This window comes from Mesoplodon bidens, assembly GCF_964165515.1.
Source record: "Mesoplodon bidens genome assembly, chromosome: 5".
NCBI classification, from domain to species: Eukaryota; Metazoa; Chordata; class Mammalia; order Artiodactyla; family Ziphiidae; genus Mesoplodon; species Mesoplodon bidens.
The window spans coordinates 112,413,282-112,436,244 of NC_138161.1; the positions used below are offsets into that span (position 1 = coordinate 112,413,282).

The window sequence follows — 22,963 nt, forward strand, 5'->3', positions numbered from 1 at the left end:
GGGCCTAGTTGCTCCGTGGCATGTGGGATCCTCCCAGACCAGGGCTCGAACCCGTGTCCCCTGCATTAGCAGGCAGATTCTCAACCACTGCGCCACCAGGGAAGCCCCTAGAATACTGTTTTTAAATGACTCCGGTGGGAGTCTTTTTCGCTGTGGGCTCCTGGGTTTTTTTTTTTTTTTTTTGACATCTCAGTTTTTGATAGCTTCCTTGCTTTTTGGTATGGCAGGATGTACCAGGGTGATCTGCACATACCCTATATCATCCTAGATCTGGCATCAGCCAGTCTTCCGAGGAGCACTGGAATGTTCCTTTTGATGGAGAATAGCTTTTAGAAACCACAATCTAGGGACTGTGTTCATTTCTACTGGGTTGTCATTGCTTCTCGTCATTTTCAGTGGACCAAGTAGGGAAATTCATATTTTTGAAAAGAAAAAAAAAATGCTGGATTCCTTTTAGTGCCATTATAGCTCTTTCCCATTTATCTTTAACATGCAATGGCCAACAAAAGTGGTCCTGCTGCTCTGTTTAACAACCTACTTATAGCCCTTCTGTAAATAATGCTAGTTTCTTTAAGATACCAGTAGGATATAGAAGCACTGTGGAGTGTGTGAGTCACTAGTGAAACCATGGCACTGGTGAATTTTAAAGCATTTCTTCCTTTTTCTGATGCAAGAGAAAAATGAGCCAGATGTTTCTAAGTATCTGGCAGTATTTTTAAATTGTAGATGTGGAAATTAATTTTCATAAATCCATAAGACTTCAGTGTAGATTAGCTAAATTCCTTCTGCCAGTAAAAGACATTATCATGTTTCCATCCAGAAACCTGGGAATCATCCTTGACAACTCCCTCTCCCTACCTCTCACATCTAATCAATCATAAACCTTGCTTAATTTTTAGCTCTTCAGTATCCCAGGAGTCTGTCTACTTTTTGGGTCACATTTATCAAGGCCACCATTATCTTTTCCTTGGATTACTATAGTAGCCTTTTTTTAATGTCTCCCTGCATCTCAAGTGGTCCTTTATACTGCCCAAAGCCCTTCACACATTCTGCAAAATGTCGTTTAGAAGTTTTTTAGGCATGGTGTCTCACACAGTGAGAAATACATCATGACCAAAGTACACATATACATATATAATGGTTGAGAGTAAAGATGTTGACGAGGGTGCCAAAACCATTTAATGGGGAAAGAACAGTTTTTTCAACAAATGGTGTTGGGACAACTGGATATCCATATACAAAAGAATGAACCCCTACCACACATGATATACAAAAATTAACTCAAAATGGATTGAAGACCTAAATATAAGGCTAAAACTATACAACCCATAGAAGGAAATATTGGTGTAAATCTTCATGATACTAGATTAGGCAGTGATTTCTTAGATATGACACCAAAAGTACAAGCAACCAAAGAAAAAATAGATAAATTGGACTTCATCAAAATTAAATACTTGTACTTCAAAGGACACTATCAAGAAAGTGGAAAGCACTTACAAAAGGAGAAAATATTTGCAAATTATCTATCTGATAAGGATCTAGTACCCAGAATATATAAAGAACTCTTACAACTCGAAATAAAAAGACAACTCAATTTAAAAATTGGTGAAGGATTTCAATAGGTATTTCTCTAAAGATATACAAATGATTAATAAGCACATGAAATGATTCTCAGCATCATTGGGGAAATGCAAATGAAAACCACAGTGCTACTTCACACCCACTAGGATGGCTATAATAAAAAAGACAATGGCAGGGAATTCAGTGGTTAGGACTCTGTGCTTTCACTGCCGAGGGTGCGGGTTCAGTCCCTGGTGAGGGAACTAAGATCCTACAAGCCATGCAGCAAGGCCAAAAAAAGAAAAAAAAAAAAGACAATGGCAAATATTGATGTGGGAAAATTGGAACCCTCATACACTGCTGATGGGAATGTAAAATGATACAGCCACTTTGGAAAATAGTTTGGCATTGATTTACAAAACCAGACATACTCATACCATAGCAACCCAGCAGTTATGCTCCATGGTATTTAATCAAATGGATTAAAAACTTATGCCTACAAAAAAACCTCTATACAGAGGTTTATAGAAGCTTTATTCATAATTGCCAAAACGTGGAAGCAACCAAATTGTCCTACAATATGTGAATGGATAAATAAATTGTGGTACATCCAGACAATGGAATATTATTCAGAGCTAAAAAGAAATGAACTGTCAAGCCATAAAAGGACATGAAGGAACCCTAAATGCATATTGCTAAGTGAAAGAAGCCAATCTGAAAAGGCTACATACTGTATGATTCCAACTATATGACATCCTGGAAAAGGCAAAACTATGGAGAGAGTAAAAAGATCAGTGGTTGCCAGGGGTTAAGGGAAAGGAGGGATGAACAAGCAGAGCACAGAGGGTTTTAAGGGCAATGAAATTATTCTGTATGATACTGTACAGAATAATAATGGCTACATGTCATTATATATTTGTCCAAACTCATTGAATGTACAACACCAAGAGTAAACCCTAATATAAACTATGGATTTTAGGTGATGACGTATCAATGTAGGTTTATTGATTGTAACAAATGTAGCACTCTGTTGCAGTATATTGATAGTCGGGGGAGGGTATGTGTGTTGCAGGGCAGGGGGTGTATGGGAACTCTGTACTAGCCACTCAGTTTTGCTGTGTACCTAAAACTGCTCTAAAAATGTTTAAAAAAAGGAATGAAGTACTAATACATGCTACGACATGTATGAACCTTGAAAATATTATGCCAAGTGAAAGAAGCCAGACGCAAAGGACCACACTCCATTTCTATGAAAGGTCCACAATACGCTAACCTACAAAGACAGGCAATAGACTAGTGGTTGCCAGGGACTGAGGAGTGACTGCTAATGGGTACATAGTTTTTTGGGGGGTGATGAAAATGTTCTGAAATTAGATCGTGGTAATGGTTGCACAACCTTGTGAATATACTAAAAACATTGAATTGTACATATTACGAGGGTAAATTTTATGATATGTGAATTATATTTCCATTTTTTTAAAAGCTCACAAACATTGAAGCCAGAACCCTAGATTCAAATCCCAGCTCTGCCATTTACTAGTTGTATCCTTGCCTCAGTTCTTTCCTCTGTAAAATAGGGATAAAAAGTGATATCTACCTCATAGAGTTTTATGAGCCTTGAATGAGTTGATATATGTAAACCCCTTAACAGAGTACTTGGCACATTATAAGGGCCAATTAAGGATTAGCTATTACATTTAAAACTGAATCATTCGGGACTTCCCTGGTGGCGCAGTGGTTGAGAATCTGCCTGCTAATGCAGGGACATGGGTTCAATCCCTGGTCCAGGAAGATCCCACATGCCACAGAGCAACTAAGCCTGTGCGCCACAACTAGCGCTCTAGAGCCTGTGAACCACAGCTACTGAGCCCACAGGCCACAACTACTGAAGCCCGCACACCACAACTACTGAAGCCCGCAGGCCACAACTACTGAAGCCCACGCGCCTAGAGCCTGTGCTCCACAAGAGAAGCCACTGCCGTGAGAAGTCCTCACACCACGATGAAGAGTAGCCCCCACTCACCACAACTAGGGAAAGCCTGCGTGTAGCAACAAAGACCCAATGCAGCCCAAAATTAATTAATTAAAAACAACAACAACCAAAAAATGAATCATTCAGAGTTTCACGAAACAATATTTACCCTTACTATCTACAATGTAGTCCTCTTTTTCTATTGATTTTATTTTTTTATCTTTTATTTTAATATGTAATTTTTTTACAGATGTATTCTATTGATTTTAAAAGACAGAGAGAAAGAAACGTTGATTAAGATCCACTAAATTGGGCTTCCCTGGTGGCGCAGTGGTTGAGAGTCCGCCTGCCGATGCAGGGGACACGGGTTCGTGCCCCGGTCTGGGAGGATCCCACATGCCGCGGAGCGACTGGGCCCGTGAGCCATGGCCGCTGGGCCTGCGCGTCCGGAGCCTGTGCTCCGCAATGGGGGGGGCCACGGCAGTGAGAGGCCCGCGTACCGCAAAAAAAAAAAAAAAATCCACTAAATTGATTTCACAACCCACTAATGCCACCGAGAAATCTTGTTTCTAATTGCTCCCTCAGCTAACTTGTGCTCACCCTTCTAGGTTTAGCTTAAAATTGCTTCCTCAGAAAAACCTTTCCTAATTCCCCAGACTAGCTTAGGTTTCCCTATCAATGTGCTCCTATTATCACCTTGTACTTAACCCCTGTCTTACTTATCACACTTGGAATTTTCTTTTTGGTATCTGCCTTCCCCACTAGATTATCTTGTTCACAAGGGCAGAAAGTGTTTATTCACTGCTGTAGCCTTAGCTACACTTAGCAAAGTGCCTAGCACATAAGAAGTGCTTAATAACTGTTGACTAATAGTACAGGAAGAACTGCAAAGAAAACATATGAAGGAGGTTTCAAGAAATGTAGCGGGAGTACCTAGCAGATGATTGAATGACAGTGTTGATACTATGCTTTGCACTCATCAACCTATACTAGATATGGTAATTCCTAAGGGAATCTAATTACGTTATATTTTATCCTTTGGGAGAAGGACTTCCTTACCTAGGCACTGCTAAAATACTTGCTAGTGTGCAAGATTGAGGGCACCTGTTACTATTCGGGCAGCTTGACCTGCTGTGATACCAAGTTAGCTAATTAAGGTGACTTACACTGTAGCTGCAGAGGTTTCAGGCATTTTAGTATTGGAGTGCCAGGCTTTATTTCTTCAGTTTCTCTCAGTGTTCTGTTCTTTGAAAGGGGAGAAGGTTTTGAAAGATGCTATGTTACATATTTCTGCTGTTGTTAGATTTTGTGGGAAGTGCTAGAGTGGACGGGATGATTCTTATCATTCCCTCAACTTCTGAGCCTGTGTTTTTATTACTGTTTTGGTAATTCTAAGGGGAGAAGATATAATACAAGCATGAAAGAAGCTATTTTGTATAGCTTTATAACTTGTAAACTAAGCTTGTAATTAAAATAAAGAAGAAAAACTAACAAAAGTTGGTTCATTGCCTTTGATTAATTTTGCCAGGAAAGTATCGATAAATCACTGTGGTTTTTCTCTGAAATTGGAACATTTTTAATGTATTGGCCATAGTATTCATTTGTCTTATTATAATGGTGTAATGTTTAGTCACAAGCAGGAGCCATATTGATAGAATATCACAAATTCAAGGCCAGGGAAGCAAGAAACTAGGGCCAACTGGATCAGATTAGGTAAAGGCTAGACAACTAGTAACTCTACTTTCTTCAGTTTACTCCCTTCTCTTTTTCTCTCATTCTCTTTGTTTCTTTGCCTTTTATTCCCCTTGTTTCACACCTTAATCATTTTCTCCTCTGTGACTTATATCATCTTTGAAAATTACAATGGGAACACGGTTTGGTTTGGTTTGGTTTTTTTCAAATGTAAAAGCACCCTCGAGTACTCATGTTTTTCTCAAGACTAAAATTTCACAGTCCCTGCTGCAGTGATCCTGTGCAGCAAGGACTTTGTTTGTAAATGCTCATCTGTGGGGATGGCCACCAAAGTCCTTTTTGAGGTTCTAGTTTGCTCATTGTTGAGATTTGTAATTGGTATGCTGGAGTTGTTTTTTAAATGACAGTAATATAAAGTGCTTTGTTTGAATTATTTCCACAGCTGGTATAAAGCTAATTATAGCATGGCTGAGAAGTTAGACTGGGGCCGAGGAATGGGCTGTGACTTTGTCAGGAGGAGCTGTAAATTCTGGATTGATCAGCAGAGACAAAAGTAAGGATGCATTTCCTCCTAATGTCTTTGATGACACAGTTTATTCCTGATTTTGTTCTCTATCCAGATCCTAAAGTGTCCTTATTTTCAAAATGTGGTCTAAACAGTTCAATTTCAAAATGTGTAGAAAACCATCTACAGTTCTTTATGATAATATCATAATAAGTAGCCACAGTATTGTTTTAAAGCATATACCAAAAGAATCTACAGTGTGAGCACCAGAGCCATAAAACATTTCTGTTTACCTTGTAATTCGTAAATATATATATTGCAAAATTTTGCATACTCTAGCATTCTTATTTGTTTTCTTCAGAGAATGCACTCATAAACATAGGTGCAACTATTGATTCAGTATCAAAAACATAAAGCAACATTTGAATAGTGGTTCTCTAATCTGGATCCATCTCATAATTACCTAGCAAGCTTTTTAAAAAATACAGTCTCCAATTTTGGGGGAAACATGCACACACACATGCACTCATATATTTACAAATGTATATATTTTTAAACTTTTTGAGGTAATTGTAGATTCATATACAGTTGTAGAAAAAAATAGAGATCTCATGTGTACTTTATCCAATTTCCTTGATTGGTAACATCTTGCAAAACTGTAGTACCATATCACACCCAGGATATTGACATTGATACGGTCAGATACAAAATATTTGGATCACCACAGGGATCCCTCCTATTGCCCTTTTGTAACCATACCCACGTCCCTCCCACCCCTGGAAACTACTGATCTGTTCTCCATTTCTGTAATTTTGTCATTTCAAGTATGTTATATAAATGGACTCATAAAAGGGTATATACCCTTTTAGGATTGGCTTTTTTCACTCAGCATAATTTTCTGAGGATTCACCCAGTTGTTGTGTATATCAAAACTTTGCTCATTTTTATGGCTGAATAATATTCCATAATATGGATGTACCACAGTTTGTTTAACCATTCACATGTTGACATCTGGGTTGTTTCTAGTTTTTGGCTATTATGAATAAAGCTGATATAAACTTTTGTGTACAGGATTTCGTGTGAACATAAATCTTCATTTTTCTAGAATAAGTGCCTAGGAGTGCAATCACTGTGTAATATAGTAGTTGCAAGTTTAGTGTTGTAAGAAACTGCCAAACTCTTTTCCAGAATGGCTATACCATTTTATATTCCAACCAGCAATGTATGAGGAATAACAGTTTCTCCACATCCTCACCAGCATTTGGTATTGTCACTTTTTTTTTTAACATCTTTATTGGAGTATAATTGCTTTACAGTGTTGTGTTAGTTTCTGCTGTATAACAAAGTGAATCAGCTATATGCATACGTATATCCGCATATCCCTTTCCTCTTGCGTCTCCCTCCCACACTCCTTATCCCACCCCTCTAGGTGGTCGCAAAGCACCAAGCTGACCTCCCTGTGCCATCAGCTGCTTCCCACTAGCTATCTATTTTACAGTTGATAGTGTATATATGTCAGTGCCGCTCTCTCTCTTCTTCCCAGCTTACCCTTCCCCCTCTCCATGTCTTCAAGTCCATTCTCTACGTCTGTGTCTTTATTCCTGTCCTGCCCCTAGGTTCTTCAGCACCATTTTTTTTTTTTAGATTCCATATATATGTGTTAGCATACGGTATTAGTTTTTCTCTTTCTGATTCACTCTGTATGACAGACTCTAGGTCCATCCACCTCACTACAAATAACTCAATTTCATTTCTTTTTATGGCTTGAGTAATATTCCATTATATATATGTGCCACATCTTCTTTATCCATTCACCTGTTGATGGACACTTAGGTTGCTTCTATGTCCTGGCTATTGTAAATAGAGTTGCAATGAACATTGTGGTACATGATTCTTTTTGAATTATGCTTTTCTCAGGGTATATGCCCAGTAGTGGGATTTCTAGGTCATTTGGTAGTTCTATTTTTAGTTTTTTAAGGACCTCCATATTGTTCTCCATAGTGACTGTATCAATTTACATTCCCACCAACAGTGCAAGAGGGGTCCCTTTTCTCCACACCTTCTCCAGCATTTATTGTTTGTAGCTTTTTTGATGATGGCCATTCTGACTGGTGTGAGGTGATACCTCACTGTAGTTTTGATTTGCATTTCTCTAATAATTAGTGCTGTTGAGCAGCTTTTCACTTGTTTGTTGGCAATCTATATATCTTCTTTGGAGAAATGTCTATTTAGGTCTTCTGCCCATTTTTGGATTGGGTTGTTTGCTCTTGGATATTGAGCTGCATGAGCTGTTTATATATTTTGGAGACTAATCCTTTGTCAGTTGATTCATTTGCAAATATTTTCTCCCACTCTGAGAGTTGTCTTTTCATCTTGTTTATGGTTTCCTTTGCTGTGCAAAAAGCTTTGAAGTTTCATTAGGTCCCATTTGTTTATTTTGGTTTTTATTTCCATTTCTCTAGGAGGTGGGTCAAAAAGGATCTTGCTGTGATTTATGTCATAGAGTGTTCTGCCTATGTTTTCCTCTAAGAGTTTTACAGTGTCTGGCCTTACATTTAGGTCTTTAATCCATTTTGAGTTTATTTTTATGTATGGTGTTAGGAAGTGTACTAAATTCATTCTTTTACATGTAGCTGTCCAGTTTTCCCAGCACCACTTATTAAAGAGACTGTCTTTTCTCCATTGTATATTCTTACCTCCTTTATCAAAAATAAGGTGACCATATGTGCGTGGGTTTATCTCTGTGCTTTCTATCTCGTTCCACTGATCTATATTTCTGTTTTTGTGCCAGTACCATATTGTCTTGATTACTATAACTTTGTAGTATAGTCTGAAGTCAGGGAGCCTGATTCCTCCAGCTCTGTTTTTCTTTCTCAAGATTGTTTTGGCTATTCAGGGTCTTTTGTGTTTCCATACAAATTGTGCAATTTTTTATTCTAGTTCTGTGAAAAATGCCAGTGGTAGTTTGATAGGGATTGCATTGAATCTGTAGATTGCTTTGGATAATAGAGTCATTTTCACAATGTTGATTCTTCCAATTCAAGAACATAGTATATCTCTCCATCTGTTTGTATCATCTTTAATTTCTTTCATCAGTGTCTTATAGTTTTCTGCATACAGGTCTTTTGTCTCCTTCAATAAGTTTATTCCTAGGTATTTTATTCTTTTTGTTGCAATGGTAAATGGGAGTGTTTCCTTAATTTCTCTTTCAGATTTTTCATCATAGTGTATAGGAATGCAAGAGATTTCTGTGCATTAATTTTGTATCCTTCTACTCTACCAAATTCATTGATTAGCTCTAGTAGTTTTCTGGTAGCATCTTTAGGATTCTCTATGTTTAGTATCCTGTCATCTGCAAACACTGACAGTTTTACTTCTTTTCCAATTTGGATTCCTTTTATTTCTTTTTCTTCTCTGATTGCTGTGGCTAAAACTTCCCAAACTATGTTGAATAATAGTGGTGAGAGTGGGCAACCTTGTCTTTTTCCTGATCTTAGAGGAAATGGTTTCAGTTTTTCACCATTGACAATGATGTTGGCTGTGGGTTTGTCATATATGGCCTTTATTATGTTGAAGTAGGTTCCCTCTATGCCTACTTTCTGGAGAGTTTTTATCATAAACGGGTGTTGAATTTTGTCAAAAGCTTTTTCTGCATCCATTGAGATGATTATATGGTTTTTATCCTTCACTTTGTTAATATGGTATATCACACTGATTGATTTGCATATCTTGAAGAGTCCTTGCATTGCTGGTATAAACCCCACTTGATCATGGTGTATGATCCTATTAATGTACTGTTGGATTCTGTTTGCTAGTATTTTGTTGAGGATTTTTCCATCGATGTTCATCAGAGATATTGGCCTGTAGTTTTCTTTTTTTGTGACATCTTTGCTGGTTTTGGTATCAGGGTGATGGTGGCCTCATAGAATGAGTTTGGTAGTGTTCCTCCCTCTGCTATATTTTGGAAGAGTTGGAGAAGGATAGGTGTTAGCTCTTCTCTGAAAATTTGATAGAATTCGCCTGTGAAGCCATCTGTTCCTGGACTTTTGTTTGTTGGAAGATTTTTATCACAGTCTCAATTTCAGTGCTTGTGATTGGCCTCTTTATATTTTCTATTTCTTCCTGGTTCAGTCTTGGAAGGTTATACCTTTCTAACAATTTGTCCATTTCTTCCAGGTTGTCCATTTTATTGGCATATGGTTGCTTTTAATAATCTCTCGTGATCCTTTGTATTTCTGCAGTGTCAGTTGTTACTTCCTTTTCATTTCTAATTCTATTGATTTGAGTCTTCCCCCTTTTTTTCTTGATGAGTCTGGCTAATGGTTTATCAATTTTGTTTATCTTCTCAAAGAACCAGCTTTTAGTTTTGTTGATCTTTGCTATCGTTTTCTTCATTTCTTTTTCATTTATTTCTGATCTGATCTTTATGATTTCTTTCCTTCTGCTAACTTTAGGGTTTTTTTTTTTTCTTCTTTCTCTAATTGCTTTAGGTGTAAGGTTAGGTTGTTTATTTGAGATGTTTCTTGTTTCTTGAGGTAGGATTGTATTGCTATAAACTTCCCTCTTAGAACTTCTTTTGCTGCATCCCATAGGTTTTGGGTTGTCGTGTTTTCATTGTCATTTGTTTCTAGGTATTTTTTGATTTCCTCTTTGATTTCTCCAGTGATCTCTTGGTTATTTAGTAGTGTATTGTTTAGCCTCCATGTGTTTATATTTTTTACAGATTTTTTCCTGTAATTGATATCTAGTCTCATAATGTTGTGGTCAGAAAAGATACTTGATATGATTTCAATTTTTTTAAATTTACCAAGGCTTGATTTGTGACCCAAGATATGATCTGTCCTGGAGAATGTTCCATGAGCACTTGAGAAGAAAGTGTATTCTGTTGTTTTTGGATGGAATGTCCTATAAATATCAATTAAGTCCATCTTGTTTAATGTGTCATTTAACGCTTGTGTTTCCTTATTTATTTTCATTTTGCATGATCTGTCCATTGGTGAAAGTGGGGTGTTAAAGTACCCTACTATATGATTGTGTTACTGTCGATTTCCCCTTTTATGGCTGTTAGTATTTGCCTTATGTATTGAGGTGCTCCTATGTTGGGTGCATAAATATCTACAATTGTTATAGCTTCTTCTTGGATTGATCCCTTGATCACTATGTAGTGTCCTTCTTTGTCTCTTGTAATAGTCTTTATTTTAAGGTTTATCTTGTCTGATATGAGAATTGCTACTCCAGCTTTCTTTTGATTTTCATTTGCATGGAATATCTTTTTCCATCCCCTCACTTTCAGTCTGTATGTGTCCCTAGGTCTGAAGTGGGTCTCTTGTAGACAGCATATATATGGGTCTTGTTTTTGTATCCATTCAGCCAGTCTGTGTCTTTCATTGGAGCATTTAATCCATTTACATTTAAGGTAATTATCGATATGTATGTTCCTATTCCCATTTTCTTAACTGTTTTGGGTTTGTTATTGTAGGCCTTTTCCTTCTCTTGTGTTTCCTGCCTACAGAAGTTCCTTTAGCATTTGTTGTAAAGCTGGTTTGGTGGTGCTGAACTCTGTCAGCTTTTGCTTGTCTGTAAAGGTTTTAATTTCTCCATCAAATCTGAATGAGGTCCTTGCTGGGTAGAGTAATCTTGGTTGTAGGTTTTTCCCTTTCATCACTTTAAATATGTCCTGCCACTCCCTTCTGGTTTGCAGAGTTTCTGCTAAAAGAGCAGCTGTTAACCTTAGGGGGATTCCCTTGTATGTTATTTGTTGCTTTTCCCTTGCTGCTTTTAATATTTTTTCTTTGTATTTAATTTTTGATAGTTTGATTAATATGTGTCTTGGATGTTTCTCCTTGGATTTATCGTGTATGGGAATCTCTGTGCTTCCTGGACTTGACTTGATTGACTATTTCCTTTCCCGTGTTAGGGAAGTTTTTGCCTATAATCTCTTCAAATATTTTCTCAGACCGTTTCTTTTTCTCTTCTTCTTCTGGGACCCCTATAATTCAAATGTTGGTGTGTTTAATGTTGTCCCAGAGGTCTCTGAGACTGTCCTCAACTCTTTTCATTCTTTTTTCTTTATTCTGCTCCCTGGCAGTTATTTCCACCATTTTATCTTCCAGCTCACTTATCCGTTCTGCCTCAGTTATTCTGTTACTGATTCCTTCTAGAGTATTTGTAGTTTTGGTAATTGTGTTGTTCATCACTGTTTGCTTGCTCTTTAGTTCTTCTAGATCCTTGGTAAATGTTTCTTGTATTTTCTCCATTCTGTTTCCGAGATTTTGGATTATCTTTACTGTCATTACTCTGAATTCTTTTTCAGGTAGGTTTCCTATTTCTTCTTCGTTTATTTGGTCTTGTAGGTTTTCACCTTGCTCCTTCGTCTGTAACATATTTTTTTGTCCTTTCTTTTTTTTTTTGATGGGTGGTGCTGTATTCCTATCTTACTGGTTGTTTGGCCTGAGACATTCAGCACTGGAGTTTTCAGGCAGTTAGACAGAGCTGGGTCTTGGTGCTGAGATGAGGACCTTCTGGAGACCTCACTCCGACTGGTATTCCCTGGGGTCTGAAGTTCTCTGTTAGTCCAGCAGTTTGGACTCAGAGCTCCCACCACAGGAGCTCGGTCCCGACCTCTGGCCTGGGAACCAAGATCCCGCAAGCTTCATGGCACAGTTAAAAACAAAAACAAAAAAGGGAAGAAAGAAAGAAAAAAAGGATCAGTACAATATCAAAGAATAAAAAACAAAATAAAATTAGAAAGATAAAAATACATCAGGAAAAATAAAACTATAATTGAAACAACTGCAACAAGGTAAGATAAAACCACAGCAAAAAAAAGAAGAAAAAGGGAGGGGGGCAACAAACCAAAAGGAAAGATCACTAACAAAGTATAAAGAATAAAATAAAATTAGAAAAATAAAAGCTTTATTAGGAAAAATATAAAAGAATCAACAACAGTGAATCAACAAGGTAAAACAGAACCCCAATCTAAAAGAGGAAGAAAAACAAAAATCAAAAGCCTGGGCTATGGGGGCACAGTTTAGGCTGGGGGGGTGGAGTTGGAACTTAGGCAGAGGCGGGGTTTAGGGTGGGGCAGGACCTAGGCGGGTGGGGGGTGAAATTTGAGCATGGCACGGGGCCTCTGCTTAGGACCTGCCCAGAAGGGGAGAGGCAGCTCGTCGAAAGGAGGACCTCTGGAATATGGGGTTCCGGAGTTTGGGCGTAGGGCCCTGCGTGAGGGTGTGTGGGTGGGGTTTAGGCCCAGCGCCGTTGGAGGGGGTCTCAGAGGGGGTCTCCGAGTGTAGAGGTGGGGCCCTGGGTGGGGGTGTAGGGGCGGGGCTTGGGCTCTGTGTGGCAGGAGGGAGGCTCCAAGGGCAGAGGTTTAGGCCTGGGAGCCCAGCAGGCTTCCCGGTGCCTAAGTGGACAGGGAAAGCACTGGCCGCATTCCCTTCTGTTCCTTTGCACCCCTCCCCTACTGTCTCCCCCAGGCTGTCCACCGTCGGGCTGGACCCCTAACTGTGGGTGGGTCCCGCTGGGTGTAGGAACTCCTTCCCCTCCCCCATCCACCCCTCAGGGGTGCCGGTCCCGTAGGTCCAGCCTTTACTTTTGCTCCCCCTTCCCTCCCTCCCACTCCCCCAGGACCTGCGTGTCTGGAGGGGGCCTAGGTGGGCAGAGAATCAGGCCTGGGTTCTCAACAGGTTCCTGGGAGTCTAGGTGGACAGGGGAAACCTGGCCACGCTCCCTTTTGATCCTCTGCCCTCCCAGTGGTTCCCCAGTTTCCCCCTTGGGGCGTGGGATCCCTTCCCCTTCCCCAGGCGCCCCTCAGGGGTGCCAGTCCCATCCTGCCTCCACTTCTCCTCCCCCGTCATTCCCCCCACGCCCCACATCCTACCCAGTCACTGGGGTTTCCTCCCACCCCCTTAGGTCTCCATGATGCCCCACGGGAGCCTGGTAGGTGCCCTAGTTGTGAGGAGACGCAAATTCCGCATCCTCCTAGTACGCCATCTTGACTCTGCCCCCATCACCGTTTTTTATTTTAGCTATTCTGAAAGGTAGTGTGATATATCATTGTGGTTTTAATTTGCATTCCCCTAATGGCTAATGATGTTGAACATCTTTTCATGTACTTATTTGCTATCTACATATCCTCTTTGGTGACATGTCTCTTAGTGTCTTATGCCAATATGACTTTTTGTTCTCTTAATACGGTTTTTGTGGAGCAAAAGTTTTTTAATTTTGATGAATTTCAAATTATCATTTTGTCCTTTTACGAGTCATACTAATGCCTGATTCCTGCCTTCAGACATTCTGATTCAATTGGTATGGGGTGCAAGGTGGGCATGGAGACTTTAAAAATCTCTCTAGATGATTCTAATGTGCAGCAAAATTTGGGAACAAGTACACTGGCAGATCAGGTTGTAGTACTGGAGTTAACTAGCTGTCCCAAAAGTAACTGCAGTGCTTCCTGCTACTGCTTATAAGCAACTTTTCTCACAGCAGGCTTATAACTCAGACATCAGACTCCTTAATAGAAACTATGAGTGATTTAAACTGCTTTGAGGCCTAGCCCAGATGACAAAAGATAAGAATAACATCTTTAACACAAGTACACATCACCAGGTACTTCCGTGATGATCAAGGCACTGGCCTTGGAGAGAGAGATTGAAGTCTCAGCTCTGTCCTTCATCAGCTTTATGATCTTGGGCAAGCTAATTGTCTCATACTTTTTACTTATCAGTAAAATGAAGATACTAGTTCTACTTTGGAGGGTTCCTTTTAGAAATAATGAGTTTATATACTATTTGAAAGTTCTATTAATCATAAAATGCCAAATAAAAGGTGTATGGTCAGGCCATTCAAGATGGCTGTCCTCTTGTTCTCTGTTCATTTGCTCGACCAGTCCCTGCTTCATTCACATGACTATCCAATTCTCTGAATTATAGGGCTTAATCAGTAACTGCCTACGTGCTTGCCCCCACCCCAGCTGCTGGCTTCCCTGGTAACTGATGAGCCTACCTGACATCAGTTCCCCCATAAATGGTAGCCCCTTTCTCCCCTGAGTAGGGAAGATTGCTGCCATGTCCCGCCTGCAGTCTGCCATACATGGTGGAGTGTCACTCCAGGACACTTTTGTTTCAGATGTGTAAGAATAAACCATTGATGTCTTTGTCACTGTCTCTGTGCTCTTTCTTCAGTCTGGAGGCTGGGCATCTAGCAGGCTTGCAAGCCTGCAGGATACAACATCATATTATTCTCCGACATAGTTCCTTAGTCTGAATGCATCACAATCACCTGGGGAATTTTTTTTTTTTTTACGGTGCCATGTGCAGCTTGCAGGATCTCAGTTTCCCGACCAGGGATTGAACCCGGACCATGGCAGTGAAAACCCAGAATCCTAACCACTAGGCCACCAGGGAACTCCCCCAGGAAACCTTTCTTTAAAAATAATATAAAAATACAAGTCCCACTTCCATTTCTGGGAAGCTGTAGATGTACTCTTTCCTATTCCTCCTTCTAAGTACAACTAAAACCCCTAGACATTATAAATAAAACAAACGTAAGAAGACTCTGAAAGGTAGAGAGAAGAAGGGAGACTGGTTAGGGACCTTGGGACTCCATTTTATGACAAAAGTGGAGAAAGAGATAAATAGGACCTTATTTAATAACAGTGAAATAGTCGTATATCTAGCATTAATCCTCACACCTACATTAAGCATTTCCTTTATGCTTTGAAAAGTAAGCTTATAACTTACAACTGGTTTAGCAATTTGTTTTAAGGTATTAAAACATATTGAAATTGTAATGGAAAAGACAAACTCTAGAATAGACTTATAATATCTTCTTCAGAGTTTGATACCATGGTGTTTTATCTTTGTGTACAGGAGACAAATGCTGAGCCCTTACTGTAACACGCTCAGAAGTAATCCATTGCAGTTAACTTGCAGACAGGACCAGAGAGCAGTTGCAGTGTGTAATTTGCAGAAGTTTCCGAAACCTTTACCTCAGGAGTACCAGGTAACACTTGTTTGGGGTATGGTTTCAGGAATCAACCTTTTAAAAAGAAGTCTCCATTTTGAATTAGAAGAGTGAATTCTCTTAAGTTTTTCAATTTATAAGCCCCCATTTGTTTTCTGTAAGTTAGAAAAAACTGAAGAATTCTTCCATTTCTTTATAACCAATGTGTTAATTGATAGCAATTAATTAATATCTAGCAATGTCTTGTAGTAATGGTAAGAGACATTTAGAATATTTATTTTGATCTATTTTAAAATATATATTTATTTATTTGGCTGCGCCGGGTCTGAGTTGTGGCATGTGGGATCTAGTTCCCTAACCAGGGTTCGAACTCCGGCCCCCTGCATTGGGAGCGTGGAGTCTTAACCACTAGACCACTGGGGAAGTCCCTATTTTGATCTATTTTTTATAAATTGTTTGTATTTTCTTTCTAATTATTTCCAAAGTCTTCGTCTTTAATTTATATCAAAAACAAGGTTCTTTAAAGAAAGAAACTAACCGAAGAAGACAAATATATCACTTATATGTGGAATCTTTAAAAAATGATACAACTAAACTTATTTACAAAACAGAAACAGACTCACAGACTTAGAGAACGAACTTATGGTTACCAGGGGGGAAAGGGGAGGGGGAGGGATAGATTGGGAGTTTGGGATTGACATGTACACACTGATATATTTAAAATAGATAACCAATAAAGACCTACTGTATCACAGGGAACTCTGCTGAATACTCTGTAATGACCTAAATGGAAAAAGAATTTGAAAAACAATAGATACATGTATAACTGAATCACTTTGCTGTACACCTGAAACTTAACACAACATTGTTAATCAACTACACCCATTATAAAATAAAAAAAAATTTTTAAAGGAAATAAAATAGAGTAACTAAGGTACTGTAGTCCAGTTAATTAGAAGACTTGGAAGTTCTGCTTTAGAAAAGTTTGCCTAGTGAGATCTGAAAGGTGAAGGAAATGGTCCCATGTGTCCAGTCTGAATCTCTGATTTGACCTTTAAGTTTTTTGTTGAAGTGGCTATTTCTAAAAAAAGCCTCAGCTCTGCCTGCCATTGAAAAAGGACCCATTAGTCAGAAATGATACCTCAGAAGTGAATTTAAAGTGATTTCTGCTAAATTTTGAGCTTCCTACATATGTTTATGACCACACTGAGTGCTTTAGACACCAGAAGATGGCGACTATATATTTCTACTCTTAGTAATATAATTTAAAATGTGAAATCTTTAAAATTTATCTGGTACCTTGTTGCTTTGGTGTTCACAGTATTTTATATATATGATCTCATTCATTTTCTTATGGTTTTTTTCAAGTTTGTCAAAACAACATATAAATTAATTCTCCTAAAAACACTTGAAGTACATTAAATTTAAAACATCTTAATTCTATGCATTTGTTTTGTGTTTTGTCAGCTCTTAAAACTCTTCCTATTCATCCTTTTAAAACATTAGTCAAGGGCTTCCCTGGTGGCGCAGTGGTTGAGAGTCCGCCTGCCGATGCAGGGGATGCGGGTTCGTGCCCCGGTCCGGGAAGATCCCACATGCCGCGGAGCGGCTGGGCCCGTGAGCCATGGACGCTGAGCCTGTGCGTCCGGAGCCTGTGCTCTGCAATGGGAGAGGCCACAAGAGTGAGAGGCCCGCGTACCACATTAAAAAAAAAAAAAAACATTAGTTAAATTTGTCATCTAATAAAAAACAGGCTAATTTACTTACCTTGCTTATTTCTAAAACTACAGCAAAATACCCCTCAAGTAGTATATTAACTATCTTTGTGTTGTACTATGTATGAAAAAAATAGTTTAATATCTTCTTTGTGTTATACAGCATTAATTGGTTGCCATAAATTGCCTGTGGGCTTTGTTTTGATTATATAGAATGTTTCTTACTCTCCTGCCTTCCTAATATTTTTCTCTTTGTAGTACTTTGATGAACTCAGTGGAGTACCTGCAGAAGATCTGCCTTATTATGGTGGTTCAGTAGAAATTGCTGACTACTGCCCTTTCAGTCAGGAATTCAGTTGGCATTTAAGTGGTGAATATCAGCGCAGCTCAGATTGTAGAGTATTGGAGAATCAACCAGGTTAGTAGTTTAGTGAAATTAAATGTTATATACATATTAAAAGTATATATCAGCAATACAAAATAGTGGTTAAGGATACAGACCCTGGAGCCAGATTGTCTGAGTTTATGTTGTGGTTCCACTGCTATCCACCTGTTCAAAGTAACTTCTCTGCGCCTCAGTTTTCTCCTCTGTACAAAAGAGATAATACCTGTCTCATAGAGTTGTGAGAATTAAATGAATTAATACAGTAAGTGCGTAGAATTATGACACATAGAAAGGATTGTTAGCTATTAGATACACTTGCACATGTGTGTACACACACTACCGTTTAGTAATACCTTATATTTGCATGACACTTTTCATTTGCAAAACAATTTCACTTTTATCATTTCATTTTGTTCTTCTAAAAACCTGACAAGAGACATAGAGAAGATATTATCGAATTTCACAGATGAGGGAAGAGCTACTAAGTAATATGTTTAATTGATGTCAGTGCAAGATCCTCCAATGCAGAACTCTTTTTATTAAATCGTATTAGGTATCCTATTCTTTCCTCTCCTGATGAATGTGTATTTTATGTAATTTAGATATAACGTGTCACTCTCCAGATATCAGAATAATACTATTGTCCCATGGCTAGTAAGATGTATTGCCATCTTATTTATTCCCATTTAGTATATTTAAATGAACAGGTCATCAAGGAAATAAACAGTATGGCAATTGGATATTCAGCAATAGTAGTTATAGCTCATACTAACCACCTTTGTAAACAAAATGTTCTCACATCTGATTTGTTAATCAAGAGCAATAAGTAGTTTTTCTGCCTGTGGTCATCAAAATTTTCAACCTGGTCCTTTCCTCCCCACCCCCATTCCATACTTTATTTCAGACTAAATCATTTAAAATTAAAATTTCCATAATTTTTTTCCTTTTATTCTTAAACCTGGCAGATGTAACTGGATTTGTACAGTCATTTTTCCCATCACTAACCTACTTAATAAATGTCTAATGACATAACTACGCAACAGTTGCATGTTACAGCAAAAGAAATGCACATATTTGTCAGTTACGGGTTTGCCAAAGATAGAGTATCACATTTTAATGTTTTAGAGCTGGAGTTGGCAAATATTTATTATAAAAAGCAAGATAGTAAATATTTTAGGCTTTATGGGTCATGCAGTCTCTGTTGCAACTTTTCAGCTCTGCTGTTAAGTGTGAAAGCAGTTACAGATAATATGTAGGTGAATGAGTATAGCTGTGTTCCAAGAAAAATTTCTTCATAAAAACAGGTATTTCTCAGGAGTTGGCCTGAGGGTTGGCCTGACCCCTCTTTTCTTTTTTTTGACAATGATCACTGTGTGTTTTTTTTTTTTTTTTTTTTTAAAGGGCTCTTTATTTTTTTTAGTAATTTATTTATTTATTTTTGCTGTGTTGGGTCTTCGTTTCTGTGCGAGGGCTTTCTCTAGTTGTGGCAAGCGGGGGCCACTCTTCATCGCGGTGCGCGGGCCTTTCACTATCGCGGCCTCTCTTGTTGCGGAGCACAGGCTCCAGACGCGCAGGCTCAGTAGCTGTGGCTCACGAGCCTAGTTGCTCCGTGGCATGTGGGATCCTCCCAGACCAGGGCTCGAACCCGTGTCCCCTGCATTAGCAGGCAGACTCTCAACCACTGCGCCACCAGGGAAGCCCTGACTGTGTGTTTTGAAGACTTTGAAATATTCATAAATAAAGAAATATAAAGTTCTGTTTTATTGTTTTACATTTTTTTCTTAGCTTATACAATTAAGATTTTTTTTAAACTGACATAAAATTTTTACCTTTATAATATTTCAAAATGAGCTAATTGAACTCTGCTTTCAAAAGGTGAAACTTGTATTAAGTGTAAAGAGAGAAAATTATTCCTAGGCTTTTTTTTTTTTTTTAAATTCCTAGGCTTTAAGGACTTCATTCCTTTGTCCATTAGCTAGTTAGGGGTCATTTAGTCTGCCCCATACCTCTGCAGATTTGTGCTTAGTCTAAGACTAGCTCAACCTGTCATTTATTGACTTACAGGAGATGGCATAAGTTGAAAATACAAGAATGGTCTTGCAAAAATTGCAGCTCTCCAAAAAAATCTTCATTATATAAATCACTTGGCCTCATCCTATCTGGGTCACTTGGGAAGTGACTCCTATTTAGGACACCATTGAAGGTGATTCTTAGTGCCATTTCCTCTATATATTTAACTTAGTTGCTTTAGGCCCAATTATATCTCTTGTTTCTGATATAATAATTCTCCTACTAATTGCTTTATTGAGAATCCAGTTTGAGTTTGGAACCCTCTCTCTTGATTTTTTTTAATTGAAAATTTCCATGAAACGTTTGATTTTTAAAGCAACTTTTAATTATAAGATTGGAATACTTTAATTTCTTATTCTTTGAGCCCAAAGTCAATTTTTAATAAAGAAAACTTTTCTGGTTTGCTTCAGACCTTTCTAAAAACTATGGTGCTGAAAAGTATGGACCTCATTCAGTTTGTCTAATTCAGAAATCAGCATTTGTCATGGAAAAGTGTGAAAGGAAGCTGAGTTACCCGGACTGGGGGAGTGGATGCTATCAGGTAAACCATATGATTGTTAACAACTGTACCAAATATTACATAATTGCATCTCATTATATGGTTTTTATATTTTCAAATACACTTTATATCTTTTATTTCTACTGATTAATACTTTAACTTATTTATTGTAAATATTAGTTTGTATATTTGTGTTTTGTCGAAATATTGTCATTTCTTTGAGAAATTGCCTTTCTCTGTTTAAAAATTATATATAGTTGCTATATATCAGCAAGTTTTATAATAATTTTGCTTCTGGGCATAGATCCTAAGGAAATATTAGGAAACATGTAATTTTGTTCTTTTTTTTACATTTATTTATTTATTTATTTTTGGTTGCATTGGGTCTTCGCTGCTGCGCATGGGCTTCTTATTGCAGTGGCTTCTCCTTGTTGCAAAGTGGGCTTCAGTAGTTGTGACACACAGGCTCAGTAGTTGTGGCTCACGAGTTCTAGAGCGCAGGCTCAGTAGTTGTGGTGCACAGGCTTAGTTGCTCCGTGGCACGTGGGATCTTCCCAGACCAGGGATCAAACCCGTGTCCCCTGCATTGCAGGTGGATTCTTAACCACTGCGCCACCAGGGAAGTTCTGTAATTTTGTTCTTTAAAACTACTTTGTAATGGAAAAAAACTATAATTTATTTTGTAAAATCTGAAGAAAGCATGTATTTAAGAATTAATAAATCAACTACTGATTAATAGTAGATTTTTTTCCTTTGAAATTAGAAATCCAAAGAGAGCAAACTACTATTTTCTTAATTTATTATTTGGATGTCTGATATTAAATGACTGCATCACCATAGAACTTACTAAGATACAGGCATTCTGTAACTTAGGAGCATCAAACCTAATGAATATTCCATACCCTACTAACGGACATCAGGGAGGAGAGTGTGATCCTAAAAACTGAAACATAAGAATTTGTTGTGCCATTTCACCTACAAGAGCTAAATGGACTAATGTACCTGACAATTTAACTTATTATTTTTAAAGTTTCTTTAAAATTAACTCTTTTTTTTGGTAACTGCTTTATTGAGGTATAATTCACACACCATACAATTCATGTAAAATTACCTTTGAAACCTTATAAAAGACAATTAAAAATAAACACTTTCCAGGTATAATCCTATAATCTGACAACTATAATCCAGCAACCATTTTCTGATGAATTCATTCTATTAAAGATTATGTATTGCTTAAATACATAGTTTTGATCTAGTTGTAATCAGAATACATAATTTTGTTTTAGTGACTTTACTTAGTCTTTTTATACAGACCAAGATACCTTTTCCAAGTTCTCCCAATAATAATACTTACTGTTCTTCATAGCTGTAGAGCATTGCATCATTTTAAAGTATCATAATTAGGGAAGTCATTTTCCTGTGAGATATTGAATTAATTTTCACTTTTCACTATATAAAAATGCTTTTGTAAGTATATTTACATGCTTTACCTTTTTAAAATCAATTTTTTGAAATAAATTCACATAAGTGAGACTATTAGGATAAAGGGGATAAAGCTGGAACAGTGTGAACTATAATAGGAGGATAACCTTTTCAGCCTATTTTAATGTCTTCTCTACACCACCACCACCACCACCACCACAAAGGGATTACGTAGATTTGTAATACCATCAACAAAGACCGAATGTACTTGGCTTCCCTGTAGTACCTAGTGTTGTCAGTTAATTTTGCTAATTTAACACTCACAACCATTTATATGGGAAAATGTGCATGATTTCCAAACAATTAGCATTTGGATTAGCTGTTTTGTTTTCTGTTGTTCTTTGTTTTACTTATTTTGACAGAGAAGTTGCAAGAATGGTACAAAAATATGGGTCATTTAAGTGCAAATTGCTGACAGTCTGCCCCTTCACCCCAAAATACTTTAATGTGTATTCCTTATAAACAAGGACATCCTCCTATATGACCACAGTACTACCCAAAAAATCAGGAAATAACACTGATACATCTAATTCTTGGATCCCGTTCAAGTTTTGCCAATTGTCCCAATAATGTCCTTGTAGTAATAGGATCTGCACTGATATCACATATTGAGTAGTTGTCATATCTCTGGTCTCCTTCAATCTGGAACAGTTCCTCAGTCTTTTCTTGACTTTCATAACCTTGACACTTAAAGATTACAAGCCAGTTCTTACCTATGATGTGTCTCCATTTGGGTTTGTCTGATGTTCCCTCATGATTAAATTCATGTAATATGTTTTGGGCAGTAATATCACAGAAGTGATGCTTGTGTTTTTTTTGGTGATACACTTTTTTAAAAATATATTTATTTATTTATTTATTTTGGCTGCATCAGGTCTTAGTTGTGGCATGCAGGACCTTTCATTGCAGTGCGCAGGCTTCTCTTTAGTTGTGGTGTGTGGGCTCATTAGTTGCGGCACGTGGGCTCTCTAGTTGTGGTGCACGGGCTTAGTTGCCCTGTGGCATGTGGGATCCCAGTTCCCCAGCTTGGGATCAAACCAGCATCCCCTGCATTGCAAGACAATTCTTAACCCCTGGACCACCAGGGAAGTCCCTGGTGGTGCACTCTTGATTTGTC

The 22,963-nt window shown here is 38.0% G+C and overlaps 1 protein-coding gene across 4 annotated transcripts in view; it reads left to right on the top strand.

Moving 5' to 3' along the window:
• LMLN (leishmanolysin like peptidase) overlaps nucleotides 1-22,963 on the top strand; it is a gene marked incomplete at its 5' end in the record, with an annotated part of 79,298 nt that overhangs the window by 43,983 nt on the left and 12,352 nt on the right. For 3 of the 4 annotated variants that reach the window (XM_081236091.1, XM_081236094.1, XM_081236093.1), the window contains 4 exons: nucleotides 5,667-5,777; nucleotides 15,602-15,734; nucleotides 17,669-17,828; nucleotides 20,276-20,406. In XM_081236091.1, coding sequence (XP_081092217.1) covers nucleotides 5,667-5,777; nucleotides 15,602-15,734; nucleotides 17,669-17,828; nucleotides 20,276-20,406 — 535 coding nt within the window. The remainder of the gene's footprint in view (nucleotides 1-5,666; nucleotides 5,778-15,601; nucleotides 15,735-17,668; nucleotides 17,829-20,275; nucleotides 20,407-22,963) is intronic. The other variant, XM_081236092.1, reaches the window with a different exon arrangement.